Raw genomic sequence first — 20,827 nt, forward strand, 5'->3', positions numbered from 1 at the left:
TTGATTGTTCTTTGTCTGCCTGTCCAATAGTTTTCTTATGCATTGTTAGTGTTTTTACTTCTGTATTAATTGTTGTTTGTTTGCCTGCCCAGGGACTGCAGATGCAAATTAGCTGCCGGCTAACTCTGGTGCAATTGTAAAATTGTGCGTTGTCCCTGTCAAATAAACAATAAGCTAAACCAAGTTTCAACTCAAGTCTCTGCAAGTTGCATTTTATATACTGTACTGAAATAAATGCAAACCAAAAAAACAAAACCAAAAAAAAAACAACTTGGCTGCAATGAAATGAAACGCATAAAAAAAACAACAACAACAACAACTACGCCCCTCCCAGCAAAAAACTTGCCTGTTATAAATAAATGGCAGGGAGTCAAGTATGCGCAACAAAACTTCGGTGTGGGCCTTTAAAAAGGAAAAAAGGCCACACCCGACTGTTGTGCGCTTGCGCAGTCTGATCGATCATGATTGTTTTCATCGACGGGTTTCCGCTTGTGTCAAAGACTTGGATGTAGTTGTAACATAAACTCGATTTGATTGTTTTGTCGTTGTTTTATTGCATTTCAGAAGTTTATACAAATTTAACGATGTTCGGGGAAGCGTTCAAGAATTTCAAGATAAATTTTAACGCGTTAAACGAGAAAGGTACTTTCTCAAGCGGCGACCCGATTACCGGTCAGATATCGTTCGAGCTGACGAAGATGACGAAGATCACGTCGATAACGTTGACGCTGGTGGGCAAAGCCAAGGTCCACTGGGCAGTTAGGCGAGGGGGTCGGAAACAGCGGAGAACGCAGCACTTTCGTGCGAAGTTGGAGTTTTTCAACGTGCAAATCGTCATCCTGCGGGAAAACGGAGGTGAGGGAATCACAACCGGCTGTGCTCATCCACCGAGCTGAATTCAATAAAGGGCTTTTTTTTTTTTAAATAACGCTCTGAATTCATGTTTCAGCAATTCATGCTCCAGTAAAACTTCGACCAGGGAGGCATGTGTATCAGTTTACATGCCAAATTCCTCATGGGTGTGTACAACCTATTGCAGGCTCTTAAACGAGTTTTGTAAGACTTTTTCTTGTCAACTTGCCAACTTATTATTTCACTCTCCACTGTCCATGCAGAGATTTCCCTACCTCCTTCCAGGGGGTGCACGGTCGGGTAATGTACTCTTTGGTGGTGTGTATCGACAGACCGTGGCACTTGACAAAGAACTTTGAGACTGCGTTAAACTTTGTATGCCGCCATGCTGTTAATGCAGAGCTTCTGGTAAGTATTGGCACTATTTCTCTGCCGCCTGTGTGTGTGTGTGTGTGTGTGTGTGTGTGTGTGTGTGTGTGTGTGTGTGTGTGTGTGTGTGTGTGTCGGCTCTGTGATGGCCTGGCGGCCTGTCCAGGGTGTGTCTCCACCCCATTGACTGCTGGGATAGGCTCCAGCATCCCGTGGATGGGTAACTAACTGATGCTGGTCTGACTGGCTGGCCGTGGTGCCATCGAGTCAGACCACAGACGGTAACAGGGCTCAACCAAAACACTAAAACAAGGGGTTTACTCTGGCAGTGACCCAAGCCAAACTTTACATGCATGAAATATAGATAAAAAATGATGACTCAATCAATCACTCCAAATATAATTTAATCATTGTGTTCTGAATCATATCATTCGATTTTATTACTCTTATATCCTCATCAGTTTCATTAAAGGCTCAATCCGTGATTTATTTTACCATACAGAATTGGGGTACTATATTCACAAACATAATTGAAGAATTTGGGTTTTAGACCCGAAAATAAGCATTTTTAGTTCTCAGCCAGTCAAAATTAAAATATGGGCCTGTTTTACTCCAATCTTTACAACCATTATCAATATCAGAAGGGCGGCATGGTGGCGCAGTGGTTAGCACGGTCGTCTCACAGCAAGAAGGTCCTGGGTTTGAACCCCGGGTTTGTCTAACCTTGGGGGTCATTCCAGGTCGTCCTCTGTGTGGAGTTTGCATGTTCTCCCCGTGTCTGCATGGGTTTCCTCTGGGCGCTCCGGTTTCCTTCCACAGTCCAAAGACATGTAGGTCAGGTGAATAGACCGTACTAAATTGTCCCTGGGTGTGAATGTGTCAGCCCTGTGATGGACTTGGTGGCCTGTTCAGGGTGTTTCCCCGCCTGCTGCCCAATGACTCCTGAGATAGGCTCCAGCATCCCGCGACCCGAATTTGAATAATGGATGGATGGACAACTGATGAGGATAAAATTAACAGTTGAAGCTCACCAAAAAAAAAAAAGAAAAAAAAGAAAGAATACATTGACTAACCACGTCACAGATTACTGCCTATTGCACTGTCTTCCACTCTTATGGTCCTTCTTTCACCCTGTCTTGTTTTTTTTTATCCACACAGGCTCCCTTAGAAGGATCAAATAGTATGTCAACTTGCTCTCTGTGGTGTGCCTCAGGTTTTATCAAAATGAACGTCAAGACGCAGAAGAAATTATTCAACCCGGGTACTGAAATGCAGACAGTTATTTTACTGTGTTTGTGTGTGCATAGATTGCACCCGTTTGCATGGGCTCACACGCTCGATTTCTCATCCTTTCTGGTGCCGAAGATAATTTCATCCAAGTGTACAGATAGAAAACAGTCAATATATATTCAAAACACTGAAGCTCTGTCATGGTCCTTGTTTTAGGGGATACCGTCAAAGTCATGTGCTGGTTCAGCAATACATCATCTTGGACAGCAACTCCAAAGGTACGCCTCATTCAGAAACAGGTTGTATACACCGAAAACAAGGTGCATAAGAGGGAGATTTCAAATATCATGGTGTCACAGACTGGGCAGCCTGTCACTTCTCACACCTCTGATGTGTACTGCGAGATCATGGTCACGATCCCTCCCACGGCACCATTCACAATCTCCAACTGCAGCATCCTGGAAGTTGATTACATTATTAAGGTAGGTATCAATTGTGGGGTGATAGTTTTGAAAAACAACTTATCATTCCAAGGTTATGTCTTGTCTTTGGTTTTGTTGCTTATCAGTAATTTGACACATTTGTCAGTTTGTCCAAGAGAACTTGCTAATAAAAGGCACTTTCAGATTGTGACCTTAGCCATGGCATCAAGCCACTCAGAATAGTTGTTTTGAGTATCGATAGCAGTTCATTCATCTTGGCCGGGGCCTAGGTTAAACCCATCCATCCATTATCCAAAGTGCTTATCCTGCTCAGGGTCGCGGGGATGCTGGAGCCTATCCCAGCAGAGATTGGGCGGCAAGGCCATCACATGGCCTGGGTTAAAATTCAAACGTTTTTATTTTGATGTGCATGTTAAATGTAAACAGTGTGGAAAAATAGAAATCTAGTCTCATGTTTTTGATTTGCAGTAGAGAAGAGAATCCTCTAGACTGAAGGATGGGAGGATTGGGGTTGGCAGGAGCCTTGAGGAAAGCAGGCTTGTGAGTGACGGGTCAACTGATCAAATTTCAGTTTCTCTGAAAAACGGCTTTAGGAAAGTGATAGAGTAGTACTGTCCTCTCAGAATAACAATCGCCGAGGTGTCCTTGAGCTCACTGAATCCATCAACTGCTCTAGTGTGTCATTTTAGCTTCCAAGTGTGTAACTTTGTCAGTTGTCTGGAACTCTTGAGGTGAGGTGAGGCAAGGCCAGGCCTAAGTTTTTCTTTTCCAAGAAAATGATTTGGGGCAATATATGCATATTGATGAGATGCACGTCTTCAACTCATACTCATTGGTTGAGTCTGAACCTGAGCATGGGGACAGCCACCGATCACGTTCTGTTACATTCATACGATGTATTTCAAAATATTGATGAATAAAGACATTGTTGAGAACACCTGCTCAGATCATCTGATTTTAGTATGGTGAGTATATCAAAGAAGGTTGACTCAGTTCATCTGGATACAACGTTTATTGACAGATAAACATTAGTATCAATAAACAATGTATCTAGATGAACTGATTCAACCTTCTTTGATTTTCTTACCTGGATTATTGAGCATGCGTCAAGACATATGGTGAGTATAGTTTACATGTGGTGAAGTTTTAGGTGTGAGGTAAGTGATGGTTAAGTTTAGGTATAAGATTAGAAATGGTTAAAGGAAAATTCAGTTTTTCTGGGTTGGGTGTAAATTGCGGTTAAATGTTAAACGTTGATTTCTGGAGACGCTGCTGTGCGCCCGAGCTTCTTCGATGACTTAACCAATAAAGACACAGTTAGGACGCTTATCTCGCTGATGTGCATGTATTTCCCTGAACCACTTCACGGAGAAGAAATGTCACAGGCAGTGGGGCATCCGGGTGGTGTAGCAGTCTATTCCGTTGCCTACCAGCAGGGGGCTCACTGGTTCAAATCCCCATGTTACCTCCGGCTTGGTCCAGGTGTCCCTACAGATACAATTGACCGTGTCTGCAAGTGTGAAGCCGGATGTGGGTATGTGTCCTGGTTGCTGCACTAGCGCCTCCTCTGGTCAGTTGGGCTGCCTGTTTTTTTTTGGGGGGGGGGGACTGGGGGGGAATAGCGTGATCCTGTGGATCCTATTTGCCAGGGGGATGCGCTACTTCCCCCTGGCGAAACTCCTCACTGTCAGGTGAAAAGAAACGACTGGCGACTCCACATGTATCATAGGAGGCGTGTGGTAGTCTGCAGCCCTCCCCGGATCGGCAGAGAGGTTGGAGCAGTGACTGGGACAGCTCGGAAGAGTGGGGTAATTGGCTGGATACAACTGGAGAGAAAAAAAAGGGGGGGTTGCTGGTAAAGTGAAGCGTATGCATCTTCAGCTAACACTCCTGAACAAGGAGAAGTAAAGATTTAAAGAGATGAAATAAGAATTAGATCAAATGAAACAAGAGCCCTGCGACCCTGAGAGCAGGATAAGCGGTTAAGATAATGAATGAACGAATGAAACGAGAGCCAGACAAGGTGTTTAAAAACATAACTGATAAAATCCACATAGTACTGTCATTATATATCGTCTTCTTTCTGTCTCCTCTCCACATCCAACCCCTGTACAGGTGAGCCTTTCTGTTAGAGCGTGTCCAGCCCTGAAGGTGCTTTTTCCTATTGTCTTGCATGATATGCCTTCATATGCTGCTCCACCGCCATATCTGTGAGTATCTCAAAGGTATTCAGCAGGAAGTCCTGGATTATTTTGCAGTGGTAGCCCCCATCACCTGAAATTTTGAATCGAAATGCATCGAAGTTGGTGCAACTTATTTGGTTTTACTTGGGTGCTGAAAATAAGGTAATGAATTTCCTTACTTTATGGCTACATCTACTGCGCTAAGAAAGGTAATACGAACTGATATGCAACTGCTGCATGCTGTGTGCCTCTCAAGTTTTTTTTATTTTATTTTTTTATAATATTTTATTAGAACAAGGGTGTAACACAAAAGTACAACCACAAAATAATTTCTGAATAGCTCTGTGCTGCAGCCTTTTTTTTCTCAGGGTTTCTCATAAAAGGCTCACCTGAAAACACTTTTAAGATGTAAATATATCAATTAAACGCACAATTAATGTTACGGAATTATCTGTTACTGTTTTGTATACTTCATTACTGTAAGTGCTCTTCAGTTGTTGCAACTAGTAGACATTTTCTTGATGTTCAGATCATTTTTCTAAAAGAAATCCATATTGTACTGTGTCCTACAGGAAATCCTGCCGATCTTACTGTGGTTATAAGGGTTCAGTACTGTATTTATCTCCTCCTTTTCCTGTGCCATGTAGCATGAATTAACTTTTCCTTTTATTTAGCATATGATTGTCACTCCTAACTGCTCAGTTATCACTATATGCAAGAGGTTAGTGTCCACATTTTAATACTGCGTGTACCTTTTCTATACATGTCTTGTGAAAAACCTATTCCAAAAACCTTTCGAGTTTTCAGAAGAGATGCGTGTTTACATAAAGTTTACTCAAATACTTTGTCGTTGTTTACCTCAAGTTTACATTACAGCAGGGCTCGAACCACCATTAGTGCTTGTCTATAGCAGAAGTACCAAACGTGTCCCAGAACCACATCTGAATATTTTCTATCAGGAATGGAAGTTGCAGTGCGCCTTAGCATAGAGGTTCTTCTTTGGACCGTTCCACCAAAAACCACCAAACTTAGAAGAGGAAGGCCGCACGTCCAAGAATGAAATAGCATGACAGAATACTCCCTTTTTACTAAATTTTATTTTCGCATACAAACAAAAAATGATGCTGACTTGTTTCATCTAACCCGGCCCATGCTCGTGTTTCAGCCTATGCTAGAATGTGACAGCATTATTTTGTTATGTGTATTTTTAGTTTTTCATTATTTTTGTCCCCCCCCTCCCCCCTTTTCTCCCCAATTGTACTTGGCCAATTACCCAACTCTTCCGAGCCTTGCCGGTCGCTGCTCCACCCCCTCTGCCGAGCCAGGGAGGGCTGCAGACTACCACGTCTCCTCCGAGACATGGGGTGTCGCCAGCCGCTTCTTTTCACCTGACAGTGAGTAGTTTCACCAGGGGGACGTAGTGCATGGGAGGAGTATGCTATTCCCCCCGAGTTCCCCCTCCCCCCGAACAGACGCCCCAACTGACCAGAAGACGCACTAATGCAGTGACCAGGACACATACCCACATCCGGCTTCCCATCCGCAGACATGGCCAATTGTGTCTGTAGAGACACCCGACCAAGCCGGAGGTAATATGGGGATTCGAACCGGCGATCCCCATGTTGGTAGGCAACGGAATAGACTGCTACGCTACCCGGACGCCCTATTTTTTTACTTTTTGATTTTGATATACTCTATTGATCCCCATGGGGAAATTATGCTCTGCATTTAACCCATCCTAGCTATGTAGCTGGGAGCAGTGGGCAGCTACTGTGCAGCATCCGGGGACCAACTCCAGTTCTTTTCCATCGCCTCAGTCAGGGGCACAGACAGGAGTATAAACCCTAACATGCATGTCCTCTTGATGGTGGGGGAAACCGGAGTACCTGGAATAAACCCACTGCAGACACGGGGAGAACACGCAAATCCACACAGGACGACCTGGGATGACCCCCAAGGTTGGACAACCCCAGGGTTTGAACCCAGGATCTTATTGCTGTGAGGCGACAGCGCTAACCACTGCACCGCCAATGCCACCATATGCCAGTAAAATTGAGCAAAGTTTTAATTCTGCCTTACTATTTCATTATTTTATTTTTTTAATGTGCTGCCTTCCTCTTCTATGTTTGATATATTTTATATAAGAGCCATACACTGCCACTGTATTTTGACTGGCATTACCAGTGTTTTGTGTGTCTGTATGTAGTAATTAATACTAAATGCATGTAGAGCAAATCAGTTCAGTTTCAGAATGAGGTCACCTGGGGAAAAGTTGTCCATCACTTACCCCCCCCCCCCCCCCCGACCCGCACTGAAATTTTTTTTACATTTCAACACATTCACATTTAAAGTGTGGGGAGACTCCTGTCAATGCCAAAATAGCTATAGGATATATGGTGACTACATTGATTTTCCCAGATTTCTTGTCTAGTTTGTAGGGTTTTTTTGTTTTTTTGGTGAAACTGTATTTGTCAAAAAAAGTTTTAAAATATTGTTTTTGATTTTAAAGCTTTATCGTAGTTATACTGTTACCGGGGAAATGGACATGAACATGCTCCTCGGCGCTCCATGCACCTCGCCAGGTGGGAACTGGACAGCATGAAATGCTGCAGTGTGACTTCTTCTCCTCTCCTCGTGGAGCTGTACCGCACACCCGCAGAGGTTAGCTGGTTAATTCCTCCGTGTTGGCCTTTCTACCTCGGGTTAACCATTAGCTTGTTTGGCACCCGCAGGTACATATACCACCAGCACCACGTTTCTAGTTATATTTACCATAACTTGAAAAATGGTTTATCAATTAAAGTGGCAATCTTAAAGATTCCGGCTGCGTTCTTTTTTTGGCATACACCAATAACTAGTTTGTCCACCCCCACACCAGAACAAAGAGCGTTTGTTCCCATGATTTCTTCTGCCTGTCTTCTCCAGGGGATCAACCACTGCTGGAGGCACAGAAAATGCATCATTAAAGGGTGTCTGGGTAGCGTGGTGGTCTATTCCGTTGCCTACCATACGGGGATCACCGGATCGAATCCCCATGTTACCTGCAGCTTGGTTGGGCATCTCTACAGACACAATTGGCCATGTCGGTGGGTGGGAAGCCAGATGTTGGTGTGTCCTGGTTTCTGCACTTGCGCCTCCTCTGGTCTCAGTTGGAGCGCCTGTTCAGGGGGGAGGGGGAGCTGGGGGGAATAGCATGATCCTCCCACGCGCTACGTCCCCCTGGTGAAACTCCTCACTGTCAGGTGAAAAGAAGCGGCTGGTGACTACATGTATCGGAGGAGGCATGTGGTAGTCTGCAGCCCTCCCCGGATCGGCAGAGGGGGCCGAGCAGCCACCAGGACGGCTCGGGTAATTGGCCATGTACAACTGGGGAGAGGGGGGGGGATGCATCATTACCCATGGGACACTTGGATTTTTTTGACAGGAATGTCATCTGACATTTTTAGTTACCGTTTTACTGCAAATGCAAGGGCTTTTTGTCAGAGGTGGATTGGCCGGGTTGAGACTGTATCGCCTCAGTTCTGCAGAAGTGGGAATCTTTGAGATTGTTCCTTTAAATATACTTTTTTTTTTTTAAATGTGACGTGATGTCATGTAGCAGTGGCCATGTCTGTTTTTCACTCGGGCTTCTTTGTTCTGTTACTCAGTCCCTGTTTACACATACAGCTTCTATCTAAGATTTACTAATGTGGTTTGGGCAGATGTGACATGACGGTGCCCTCTGTCTCGTCCCCTGCTCGGGTAGGATGCCTTTTATGTCATGAAATATGGCATCTGTAAATGTAATATCCTTTTTCTTCATTTTTAATTTACTTTGGTATTCTCCATTTTTTTTGTATGACTGTTCCATCCAAGGCCTCTTGATTTCTTCCTCTGCGCAGACTGAACAAAGCGCCCTTATTTCCATGTCATTTCATTTTCCACACATTCTTGAATATGCTCTTTTACTCGTTTACAAATCTCTCCCTTCAGACAAATGCCTTTTGTTGGCAAGTCACGGATACATGCCTCGTGATTGGTTGTAAACTTTTGAGTTAACTTGCACATCACTAAATCGAGTTAAACAGTATTGAAATACGGGGGGGGGGGGCTGAGTCAAGAAGATTTCCGACTAATCCAACTTCGATTTATCCGAGGCCAGATTAGTATGGAAAAAGGTTATTGTACCCTTTTTTGGGGGGGGGGGTACTTTTAAGAAACTAGCGGGGGTCTTCCAAGTTATCAGAGTTTGACTTGTGTGGGTTCAGCTGTAGTAACTGGAAGCTGGCTGGCTGTTTTTTTTTTGGCCCTGACATTTAACTGTTTAAGTTGATAAGGATTCTTGTACCATACTTGTGATTTAATGGTAGTTTTACATTTTACTGGGCAGTCTCAATGCCATTTCTTGTTTCTGAGAACATCTGTCAGGGTCGTCAGGCAAATCGAGTTACACTAAAAAGACAAATACAACCACGGTATCCTCAAATATTTGTGTTTGTGTAAAAGATGACATGGTGATAGGCTACATCCAGAATGGAAAAGCTTGTTAGGATTCAGTGTCATTTAACTGCCTGAGAAATTGTTAAAAGCATCCGCCTAAAGGCCTTTTCCAGTGTCAGTTTATTTTTGCAAGTTATTGCCAGTATTCATGCAAGGTCTTGCTGCAAAAATATTCATGTTAGCGAGGGCTTATATTTGTTTCTGAGTTTCTCTGTTGTCTCAAACCTGCATGTCTAGTGTTCGCCAACGTGGTAGAATGTGGTATCGGTCAAGTTTATTCTAAGGCCCATTTTTGAGCTACACAGTTTGTGTGTGTTTGTGCATTTGGATCAAGATACCATATATTAAATAAACTAGAATATGTGGATTAAGTTTCCAGACTTCTTCTTGTAACAATAAATTTGCTGTAATTGAAGATTCCCTGTTGACCTCATCACTGTCTTTTAAGTTCTGACTTGCAAATTTGTTGCACTCCATCTAACATCCTACAGGGGGCAGCAAAGCTCACGGTTGTCGTGTGAAAAGCTACGCTAGGTTATTTCTTCTGTATGTGGAGTGGAGACGTCTCTAAAACTTGCTTTTGTTCCACGAATGCGCTCCCCATGGAAATTCACCTTTCACTGCCTTCGAGGAGAAACAGCCAAAATATTTGTGAAGTGAAAACTGATCACCCGACCTTGATTCAGGGATGACGTCAACCTAAGCGAGCACCAGTATGACGTGTGTGTGTGTGTGTGCGCGCGCGTGCGCGCTTGAGTGTGTTTTAGGGTGCCAAGACTGTTGAGTTGCTGATGAAGGTTGCTGTTGGCCTTGTGACATTTTGCTTCGTCAACTTGTTTAACCACTGTTTTGCACGTGTTTGCAGGTATAAAAATAAATAAATAAATAATTTTGGAGCCTATTACTATTACAATTTTCAATTTACAATTTTGAATGTCAGTTTTCAAGATTATGTTAGCGCGTCATGCTTTCATGCAGGTTTCTCTGCATGTCAGGGTGACTTTTTGTGACAGATAAGCACACAGAAATTCCCAGGTTTGCAGATGCACCCTACACCCTACGTTTGTACATTAATACTTTGTGCCATTTTGTACAGCCCCATTAGCAAAACAGTGATTTATTTTCATTATACTTTGGGCTATTAAATGGCTGATCCGCCCACACATACAGACAACCAGCATGACACAATGTCAACCTGACACTGTCGACAGCAACAGGGGTCGTTCTCCATATGGCCTTTCAAAGCACACCTGAGCCCCTGCATGCAAGACGTCTCGGCACCCATAATAGACAGTTTGACAGTTGGGTTTGGTGCTGCAAATAATTTCCTTTTAAACACGCGGAAAGAAATCAGAGTTGACATAAACATGATTTTGTAAGATTGAAGGAGAACACAGAGTTTAAGATTCATACCAAGGACAAATTCCTCATTATTTGCTTATTGCCTGCAAAGCTGCATATTTTCTTAGTGTCACTGCAGTGTGCGATGGATTCAAAACTGTGATCTATCTTCTATTGATTTTCTAAATCTAACGCTTCATGTTCTTCATGTCAGTTGAGGCCGTCTTGAAGGATTGCCCATCACGATACTTTTCTACATATGTGTCTCGTATAAATGGTATTGTGATTTGGCAACGTAACGTGGTACTAACGTGTGTCCCATGTTTGAGTCTCAGATTTCCATCAAACGGGACAAAACCGTGGTTTAATAGTGGCTGCTTCATCCTGCAGGAGCAATGGCTGAGATAATATCGTTTAATGATTAATGTGAAGGAGGGCTCTTCAGTTTGCGAGGACACACCTGCTAACAGATATCTTAAATGCTCCCTTGCTTAGCGGCTCGCCGGCAGCCCTCCTCGGATTTTTTGTCTGCGAGTCTCTCATCGCTCGTGCCTGCGTCAAATCATGTCAAAGACGGTGAAGAGCTTCTCCGTGGGGGTCAGTCCCATTAACAACAGCGACGCGTTCTCCAGCGGGGATCGCCTCACGGGGAGGATCACTTTGGAGCTGGCCGGTGATTGCAAAATCAATTCGCTCTGTGTGAAGCTGAAGGGGAAAGCGCAGGTCAAATGGACTGAAACGTACGGCAAAGTACGTGTGACCTACCGGGACAAGGAGAAGTACTTCAGTATCACGCAGTTTCTTATCAAGGGCCAGCCAACCCACGGTAAGTGAGCTGCTTACGTTTGTTTAGGCAGGTGACCACAGTGACCTTACTTTAAGCACCCAAAACCTGGGTGTCAAGATTGGTGACCGGCTCAGCTTTAAGGTTCACGTGGCCTCGATTGCTCGGTCGTGCAGATTTGCCCTGTACAACATCAGGGAAAATTAGACCCTACCTGTCTGAGCATGCAGCACAAGTCCTGGTACAGGCTCTTGTTAGATGACGCATTGACTGCTGCAGCTCCTTACCGTCAGGTCGCCCTGCGTGCAGGTTCAAACCTCTGCAAATGATGCAGAGCGCGGCGGCGCGTCTGGTCTCCAACCAACCCAAAACTACACGTCACTCCGCGGTTCATGTACCTTCGCTGGCTCCCAGTTGCTGCCCGTAGCTATCGAATTCAAAACCTTAATGCTGGCTTACAAAACAGCAACTAAAACGGCTCCCGCCTACCTGAACTCCCCCATTCAGGTCTTCCCCCGGTCCTGTTCAAAGGCGCCTGGCACTTCCACCACAACGGGACCCTAAGTCACGAGCCAGACTCTTCTCTTCTGTAGTTCCCCGGTGGTGGAGTGGAACGAGTTACCAAACGCCATTCGACCCACTGAGTCCCTCTCCAGCTTTAAGAAGAAGCTGCAGACCCAGCTCTTTCTCGAACACCTTCACACCTGATGGTATTGTAACGACCACGCATTGTAAGACTCGCTAGCCCTGGACTATCGGGTCGGACTCTTTAGTTGATTGGTAAGCGCAGTCGCCCGTGGTGTGGGCGACCCGGGTTCGCTTCCCGGCTGCGGCGGTGGTTCCCAGCGACCCCCAGAATTTGCTACAACATTATATAAAAACAGGAAAAAAACCCGCTTCTATATACCCAATGCATTGCCCTTGTGCATTGCTTGTTGACACCTATGTGCTATCGGACCTGAACCTGTTTTTTGTTTTTTTTGGCACTTGCGTTGTTGTCCCCTGACTAGAGCCTTGCTTGTGTTGTATTAACTCTCAGATGTACGTCGCTTTGGATAAAAGCGTCTGCTAAATGAAATTGTAAATTAAGGACAAAAACAACTGCTAGAAAAAAAAGGTTTTTTTGCCATTAATGCTATAAACTGTTTTATGAATACACTTGGATTTTCTTGTCATCTGCGTTGTCACAATTGCTAATTTCACCTTTCTTTGCATCATACTGTAGCGAATTCGGGGGGGGGGCAGCCCGGCTGGACCGCGAACTTGGATGTCTCGCACCGCGGGCGACAAAGTTAACCGCCAAGGGCTACCGAGTCTATTCAGCCGTGACTAATGTAACGGTCACGGCTGAATAGACTCGGTAGCCCTTAGCTAACGGATCAGAACCTTTAGTCGAGCGGTTAGCGATGTCTCCCGCGGTGCGGGAGATAAGGGTTCGCGTCCCGGCTGCGGCAGTTCCTGTGGTTGCCCCCCGAATTCGCTACAATACATTTGTTCATAATAACTGGTGTGCACGGATATCAAAACTGGATTGGCATCAATCGCCACATCAGTGTTGTGTTCCTGCTCATAGGGGGCCGATTATGCCAGAAGAACTGGGGGATGCTACCAATGCAGAAAAGAAGGGTTACACTCTTTAGGACACTTAATACCTCTTAGGAGACTTAAGACTGCATTTGCAGTCATGCAAACAGACAACTGACGCAAAAAAGCAATTTTTGTGAGGTTTATCATACTTATGTATTTACTAACTGTAATCAGATTAATCGTGTCTTAAAAAAAAGTTTGTTGAATGTAAGCAGATGATTTTTTGTTTCCAGATAGCCAAACCGTTGCCAGAGGCTGCCACGTCTACCCATTCACATTCCAGATCCCTGCACAGTAAGTGTTATCTGAGTCAATTATACCTGGCATGATCTCTCACGGATAATAAATCGTCCGCGTCATATCTGATTAACTTGTTCAAACATCAAACACCCTTTCTAACTGAAATGGATGGATACAGTTCCACTTAACAAGCAACTGACCTTGTTAAGTGGAACCTCCGCCTTGCAACTTGACCATCTGCAAAGTGTCTGAAACCTCTTAACAAGATCGTTGTTGAATCTCATACTTGTGGTACATTGTTGGTTAGGAATCAGGAACATGTATTTGTCATTTCATTTCATGCTCGTGCGTACATGAAAGGAAATATCGTTTCCCCCAGCCCACAGCAGTGCAACACAAAGACAAAAACACATATCCAAAACTACAAGAACACATATATCCAACATATCCAAAAAGAAAAATTCACTGTTCAAGACAGCGAAGGCCCACCGGACGCAGCAGACCAGGCTCCCCCGGCCGATCCAATGCCAGCTCTCCCAGCTAGACGCCCTCGACACACCTCCTTGCACTCCACATGAAGACACCAAAAACACAGTCAATGCTAGCCGAGGCCGCAGCCAGACCGCCCTCGGTGTTATCGGAACTGCCGGTCTACATGGGCTAATAGTTAGATTAGCCTGCCCTGCTTCCGCGTCTTGTCAGACCACCCTTGGTTTTTTTCTCTTCGGGTGCAGCTCCAGACAGGGCCGTGGTCCCTGGGCCCACAGGATGCAGCAGACTAAGCTCTCCCAGCCGATCCAGCACATAAGTTTGCGCTGCCACCTTCCCACACTAGTACTGGGTGAGGTCACTGCAAACGTGACTTCGCACCGCCATCTTCCCACACCGGAAGTGGATTAGCAACTTCATTCAAGTAAAATGACAGAAAGAGATACACGAAATGCACAAAGTTCACGAGTACTCCATTTTTATTTTATTTTTTTAACTGTTTTTCACTTCTTTCAGCAATCTGCCGCCTTCCTTTAAAGGCACCGCGGGGAAAATCCAGTATACATTGGAGGCAATCCTGTGTAGACCTATGAGACCAAACAGCAAAGCAAAGGCTCCGTTCACCCTCATCTCCAAAACAAACGTGAACTCTTCTTCAGAGCTGTGGGAACAGGTCTGTTCAGATGTACTATTGATGTTGCTGAGATGTGGCCCCATCTATAAGTAGCAGTAGTAGTGGTATTTGTAGTAGTAGTAATAGTGGTAGTACTAGTAGTAGTAGTAGTAGTAGATCTTTAATGTCCCCGGGGGGCAATTTTTGTGCAGCAGAGGCAACATATAAAAAAATACATGACATACATTGGTTGAACAATACAACTCTGCATAACGAACAGAGAGTAAAATAATATAAAACTACACAATGTGAATATAGGGCAGCACGGTGGTGCAGCGCGGTCATCTCACAGCAATAAGGTCCTGGGTTCTAACCCCGGGGTTATCCAACCTTGGGGGTCATCCCAGGTCATTCTCTGGGTGGAGTTTGCACATTCGTCCTGTGTCTGCGTGGGTTTCCTCTGGGGGCTCCGGTTTCCTCCCACAGTCTAAAGACATGTAGGTCAGGTGAATCGGCCATACTAAATTGTCCCTAGGTGTGAATGTGTCGGCCCTGTGATGGCCTGGCGGCCTGTCCAGGGTGTCTCCCCGCCTGCCACCCAATGACTGCTGGGATAGGTTCCAACATCTCCGCGACCCTGAGAGCAGGATAAGCGGTTTAGATAATGGATGGATGGATAATGCAAATACAACTGCTAATGGTACTATAACTGCAAGTCCTAACTTTAAATCACAGGAAGTTGGTTGTTTCAGCCCACAAATAACAGCTTCAATGGCTCTACAGGACCTTCTGGCTCTACCAGATGGGAACCCTATACCGACTCTAGACCCTAGCTGATGGTAGAATCTCAGACTCTGCATAAAGGGGATGAGAGTGATCATCCAAAATGGACGAAGCTTCCCTTAAAACATGCAGATCACAGCGTGGATAACATACATTGTGGTACCTCTGTAATCTTAAGAGGACAGCTCTAAAACAAATAACGAATCCATCTCTCCCTTTAGACGCCACAACATGATATCAAAGAAAAGAAAATGAACTTCTTCACTTCAGGATCAGTGTCCATGGATGTACATATTGACCGAACGGCCTTCTACCAAGGTAATTTTCTATCATGTTTTATTTACAAGCATACCTCGTACTTTTCTCAGAATCAACTTTATTGGCCAAGAGTGCTTATGCACATGAGGAATTTGACTCCGATTTACACCAGCTTCTAGTACTTGCATATATCACTCACACACACACAAAAAAAGAAAAACAAAAGAAATAAATGGAATAATAAATAGAATACTGAGGTAAGTATGTACGCACAACAGGTATGTCACTACTATACAGAGTTTTGTTATGGTTGAATAATTAATAACTTATGCTTATATATTGCTTAGATAGTATTATATTATATACTAATATTATATACTAAAATATATACTAGCCCTGGGGTAGTCCAACCTTGGGGGTCATCCCGGGTCGTCCTCTGTGTGGAGTTTGCACGTTCTCCTCGTATCTGTGTGGGTTTCCTCCGGGTGCTCCGGTTTCTCCCCACAGTCTAAAGACATGTTGGTCAGGTGAATTAGCCGTACTAAAATTGTGAATGTGTGTGTGTTGACCCTGTGTTGGTCTGGCGGTCTGTCCAGATTGTCTCCCCGCCTGCTGCCCAATGACAGCTGGGATAGGCTCCAGCATCCCTGCAACCCTGAGAGCAGGATAAGCGGTTTGGATAATGAATGAATGAATGAATGAATGATATAATTGTATAATATATTATATACTTATGTTATAATTATAACAATAATAATACAGTGTACAGCAGTTGTATTTACAATTGTACATTTGTATTGCACATTTGGTTTAAAAAGAGGTAGTGCACATCGTAAATATGTAAGTGAGACATATTGACCAGGCTGTTTACAATGTGTCATATTTACATAGTAAGTGTCTATTCCTGCACCATGCTGTTAAGTGTTCATGAGAGAGATGACCTGTGGGGGGAAAAACTGTTCCCTGCTGTCTGACACACACACACACACACACACAAAGTGCATCCATCACAGCACCCCAGGTGAAAACCTTCGACACACACAGCTCACCTACACACACACACACACACACACACACACACACACACACACACACACACACACACACACACACACACACACACACACACACACACAGCAACCTGCCTCAAGATCCACCAAAATCAGATCCATTGGATATCAAATAGCTTTTGTCTCTCTCCATACTTAGAAATCAATGAAAAGGCACATGACATGGCCTCCGCTTCTGGTCTACAACATCACCATGGACAGCGCTAGCATGCAGCATCATAAAACCTCTTCTTTACAAACTGACCGGACCAAGTCAAAGCAACTCATGAGTATAGAATAGAAATAACGATAAAATCAACCTTCACATGCAGACTATGCCATGAGCTAAATCACAATACAATCATATGCAAAATATGCCAAATCTTATGCCATGATATTGAGTATAGTAGGCCTAACGTTACATGAGCAAAGTGTGGTGTTAACCAGCCATGAAGTGCCATCACAATACGTAAAATGAATACGCCAGCGCTGATTTGGATTAAAATAAAATTAGGCGGCTGACCTTATTAGGCTACTTGAATATAAAGTCCATCTGTCGGTCCTTCTTTGTGAAGTGGGCAATGGCAGCATCATGCAGTTTGTCCTTGGATTTAAGTTCCATCAGAAGGCCTTTTTCTATGGACATCAGTGCTAAAGCTCCCAGTTGACCCGGTCCTGTTGTGTTTCTGGTGTGCGTCTTGATGCGCTTCAGGACTGAGAAAGACCGCTCAACTGAAGAGGTGGATACGGGAATGGTCAACATTTCCAATCATTTGTTGCTTTTCCCTGAAACATGTCTTGAGAAGGGTAACGCTAACAAGCTAGCTACAATGTCGCTCTTGCCTCCTCCTGTAGCCATGCTTCATCTTTAACTTCTTTCTCTAACTAAATTTCATCGCACTCATCTGATACACAAACATTAGTGATGTGCAGTTCGATTGGTTTGATTTGGGTCGTCAATGTGAAAGAGTCAGTCAATCCCAAGTAATGACTCCTCAGCAACCACACATCATTCTTTCATGAGTGAGCCTGCGTCTGGATAAGTCTGGACTTCTAGAAGTCCTAGGGCGATATTTTTTTGTCCCATCCACTACAACAGCAAAATATGATTGGCTGATTTACCTGTCACTTTCTGAATAAACACACAAGCACAAGGACTTCTAGCAGTCCTAACCAATGAGGGAGTCAGCCAGCTAACCCCTTCTCTGCCAAGAGACATCAACAACAAAATCTGATTGGATAACTCGATTTTCATGGTTTCAGGACAGTAACCCCTTCATTACTGAAGCAAACTTGATAGAAACTAGGGCTAAAATTAGAATTAGAAGAGATAATTATTATTAAAAGAAATATTTTAAATATAGCATTTAAAATGCTGATAGGTTGGGCCTTCTCTGAAGTCCTAGAGGTCCCTAGGGGAACCCCTCTGGCTTTAAGACAGGATGGGGAGACATGATCTGGACCCAGTGCTTTCCTGGTCACATCCTCTACAAGTATCTTGAGTGCAGCCTGAGTATCGGGGGTAGGGGGGTTGTGAGAGGTGTGATGGGGGCTGTTGTTGTTGGGGTGGAGTGGGTGAGGGATGTGAATTTATCCCTCTCAAGCCTGCAGTAGAAGACATTCAGGTTGTCAGCCAGGTCTTTGTTTGCCTCAGCATATACATATAGGGATGGTCTTCTGTAGTTTGTGGTGTCTTGCAGGCCCCTCCACACTGACACAGGGTCATTGGCTGATAACCTGTTTTTAGCTTTTCAGTGTAGCTTCTTTTAGCCACTTTGATCTCCTTTGTCAGTGAATCTCTGGCCGTCTTGTACAGGGCAGTATTCCCACTACTGTAGGCATCCTGCTTGGCTTACTGAAGCTGTCTTAGTTTGGCTGTGAACCATGACTTGTTATTGTTGTATGTGCAGAAGGTTTTGGTAGGCACACACGTCTTCGCAAAAGCTGATGTAAGATGTAACAGTGTCGGTTAGTTCGTTCAGGTTGCCAGTTGGAGCTTCAAATACACTCCAATCGGTGCAGTCAAACCAGTCTTGCAGTTCCCGTTTTGCTTCACTGGTCCATTTCTTTAGAAATAATGTGTTATTTTTAAATTATGTTATTTGGTTATGTGTGGTCCTTTCTGTCTGCAACTTTCTATGTTGCTGCCATGTTGGCCAGCTTTCCTTTGAAAAAGATATTTCTAATCTCAGGAGGATTTACCTGCATAGATGTTAAGTAAACATTTGAAAACACTAGATAATTTATAATCATTGAAGTCTGCCAGATTTTTTTTAAATGTCTGGCCATTTCATTTTATTAATGGTTTATCATTTTACTTATTTGTATTTTATATCACCGTTGAGATCAGCCTGTGGAAAAAGGAACACTTAATGGTTGATCCTTGTATGGCACAAAGTTCCTCTTTTATGGTTTTAAGATAAGAAAAGTAGTGATTAGACATGAAGCAATAGCAAAGAGTTGGACTCCAACAACAAATCTGGCCATTTGCTTAGAGATTGCATTCTATGAACCCCCCATCAAAATAATCACCAAAGAACATTAAAAAAAAGACTTCTTTTCCAACAATCAACATCACATTTACATCACATGCAGGTATGAAGCGCAAATAGACCAAATAGAGGAATTTTATCCTGAAAACACGAAATTATGTTTTCTTTTCAGTTTACAATGGTTTCTGTTCTGTTTTGCAGGAGAGGGGATCAAGGTTATGGCTTCAATCCTGAACAGCTCGTCCCGTGAGATTAGGCCCAAGTACTGTGTTTACAGAAAGCATAGTTTTTTTGCAGAAAACAAGAGAAAAGTCAACACTGAAGATCTCATTAAAGAGGTTGGGGAACCCATCCCACCTTCTTCAAGTCAGACTGTCACCAGAATCATCACCATCCCTCCCTCACTAGGCGTGTCCATCTTAAACTGCAAGCTCATCAAAGCAGAGTACAGGCTCAGGGTGTGTATCTTTCTCCTGGAGACAGTGCATTTCCTATCATTTCCTCACCTGCATATATCCCTTGAGCGAAGTAAGCGATAACAATTACTATGGATAAAAAAGTGACCTGTTTTAACAAATATGCTAGACACTGACCATTTCACCATCACAGGTGTATCTGGATGTCAAGTATGCTCGAGATCCAGTGATCAAGTTCCCGATTGTCATCCTGCCTGCCCCACAGGAGCCTGATGTGGAGCAACGCCCTGCTTATGGCGGCTTTGGATTTGAGGCATTTGGAAACCCCAGCCAGTAAGACTGGAACAGCCCTTTACAAAATCCAACTGCCTTTCAACCCCCTGCTCCCCCTTCACCCTATGGGATGTATGGAACGCACCCCTCCTTGTCTGGTTTTGATGGAAAGTCCTTTTAGCTGAAATGTGGTGGATTAATTTACCCCCCCACCCCTCCTTTTCTCCCCAATTGCACCCGGCCAATCACCCCACTCTTCCGGGCCGTCCCGGTCACTGCTCCACCCCCTCTGTCAATCTGGGGAGGGATGCAGACTACCACATGACTCCTCCGATCCATGTGGAATTGCCAGCCGCTTCTTTTCACCTGACAGTGAGGAGTTTTGCCAGGGGAATGTAGCGCATGGGAGGATCACGCTATTCACCCCAGTTCCCCCTCCCCGTTGAACAGGTACCCCAACCGACCAGAGGAGGCGCTAGTGCAGCGACCAGGACATATACCCACATCCGGCTTCCCACCCGCAGACACAGCCAATTGTGTCTGCAGGGACGCCTGTCCAAGCCGGAGGTAACACAGGGATTTGAACCGGAGATCCCGTGTTGGTAGACAATGGAATAGACCACCATGCCACTCGGACATCCCCATATGGTAACACTTTTACAATAAGACATGCTTAATAAAGGCCTTGTAAGTGGTTACTAGCTACTTTATTCATGTTTAATAACAAATAAAATAGAGGAATGGGGAAGAGGAAGAGGCCTATTGTACATGCCCCTCTACCATATGGGGGTTGTATATACCCCTCTGCTCTCAATGGATTGTCCTTTTCAGAATCAGAATCAGCTTTATTGGCCAAGTGTGGTTTAGTTGAAATTTGGAGGATTTGTTTAAAAATATTAACTTGGAAGGCATTGCATGTGAAATCTGTTGTTTCATAGACGTGTGA

The 20,827-nt window shown here is 44.3% G+C and overlaps 1 protein-coding gene across 1 annotated transcript; it reads left to right on the forward strand.

Annotated features, from left to right (window-relative positions):
• Positions 1-484: 484 nt before the first annotated feature.
• On the forward strand, positions 485-20,369 carry LOC130112487 (arrestin domain-containing protein 3-like). The gene is made up of 12 exons (XM_056279871.1): positions 485-855; positions 950-1,019; positions 1,116-1,260; positions 2,380-2,482; positions 2,668-2,933; positions 7,587-7,640; positions 7,675-7,738; positions 13,502-13,562; positions 14,514-14,670; positions 15,615-15,711; positions 19,394-19,650; positions 19,802-20,369. Exons 1-12 carry the CDS (start codon positions 585-587, stop codon positions 19,943-19,945), a joined length of 1,689 nt encoding a protein of 562 aa, XP_056135846.1. The 5' UTR covers positions 485-584; the 3' UTR covers positions 19,946-20,369.
• The last annotated feature ends 458 nt before the right edge of the window (positions 20,370-20,827 follow it).

This window comes from Lampris incognitus, chromosome 1, assembly GCF_029633865.1.
Source record: "Lampris incognitus isolate fLamInc1 chromosome 1, fLamInc1.hap2, whole genome shotgun sequence".
Lineage (NCBI taxonomy): Eukaryota > Metazoa > Chordata > Actinopteri > Lampriformes > Lampridae > Lampris > Lampris incognitus.

Bases quoted from the DNA above. Each gene is read 5' to 3' on its own strand.
- LOC130112487 (XM_056279871.1), top strand. From the start codon at position 585: ATGTTCGGGGAAGCGTTCAAGAATTTCAAGATAAATTTTAACGCGTTA. The intron at 14,671-15,614 runs GTCTGTTCAGAT...CTCTCCCTTTAG, and splicing joins CTTCAGAGCTGTGGGAACAG to ACGCCACAACATGATATCAA. The intron at 15,712-19,393 runs GTAATTTTCTAT...TCTGTTTTGCAG, and splicing joins CCGAACGGCCTTCTACCAAG to GAGAGGGGATCAAGGTTATG.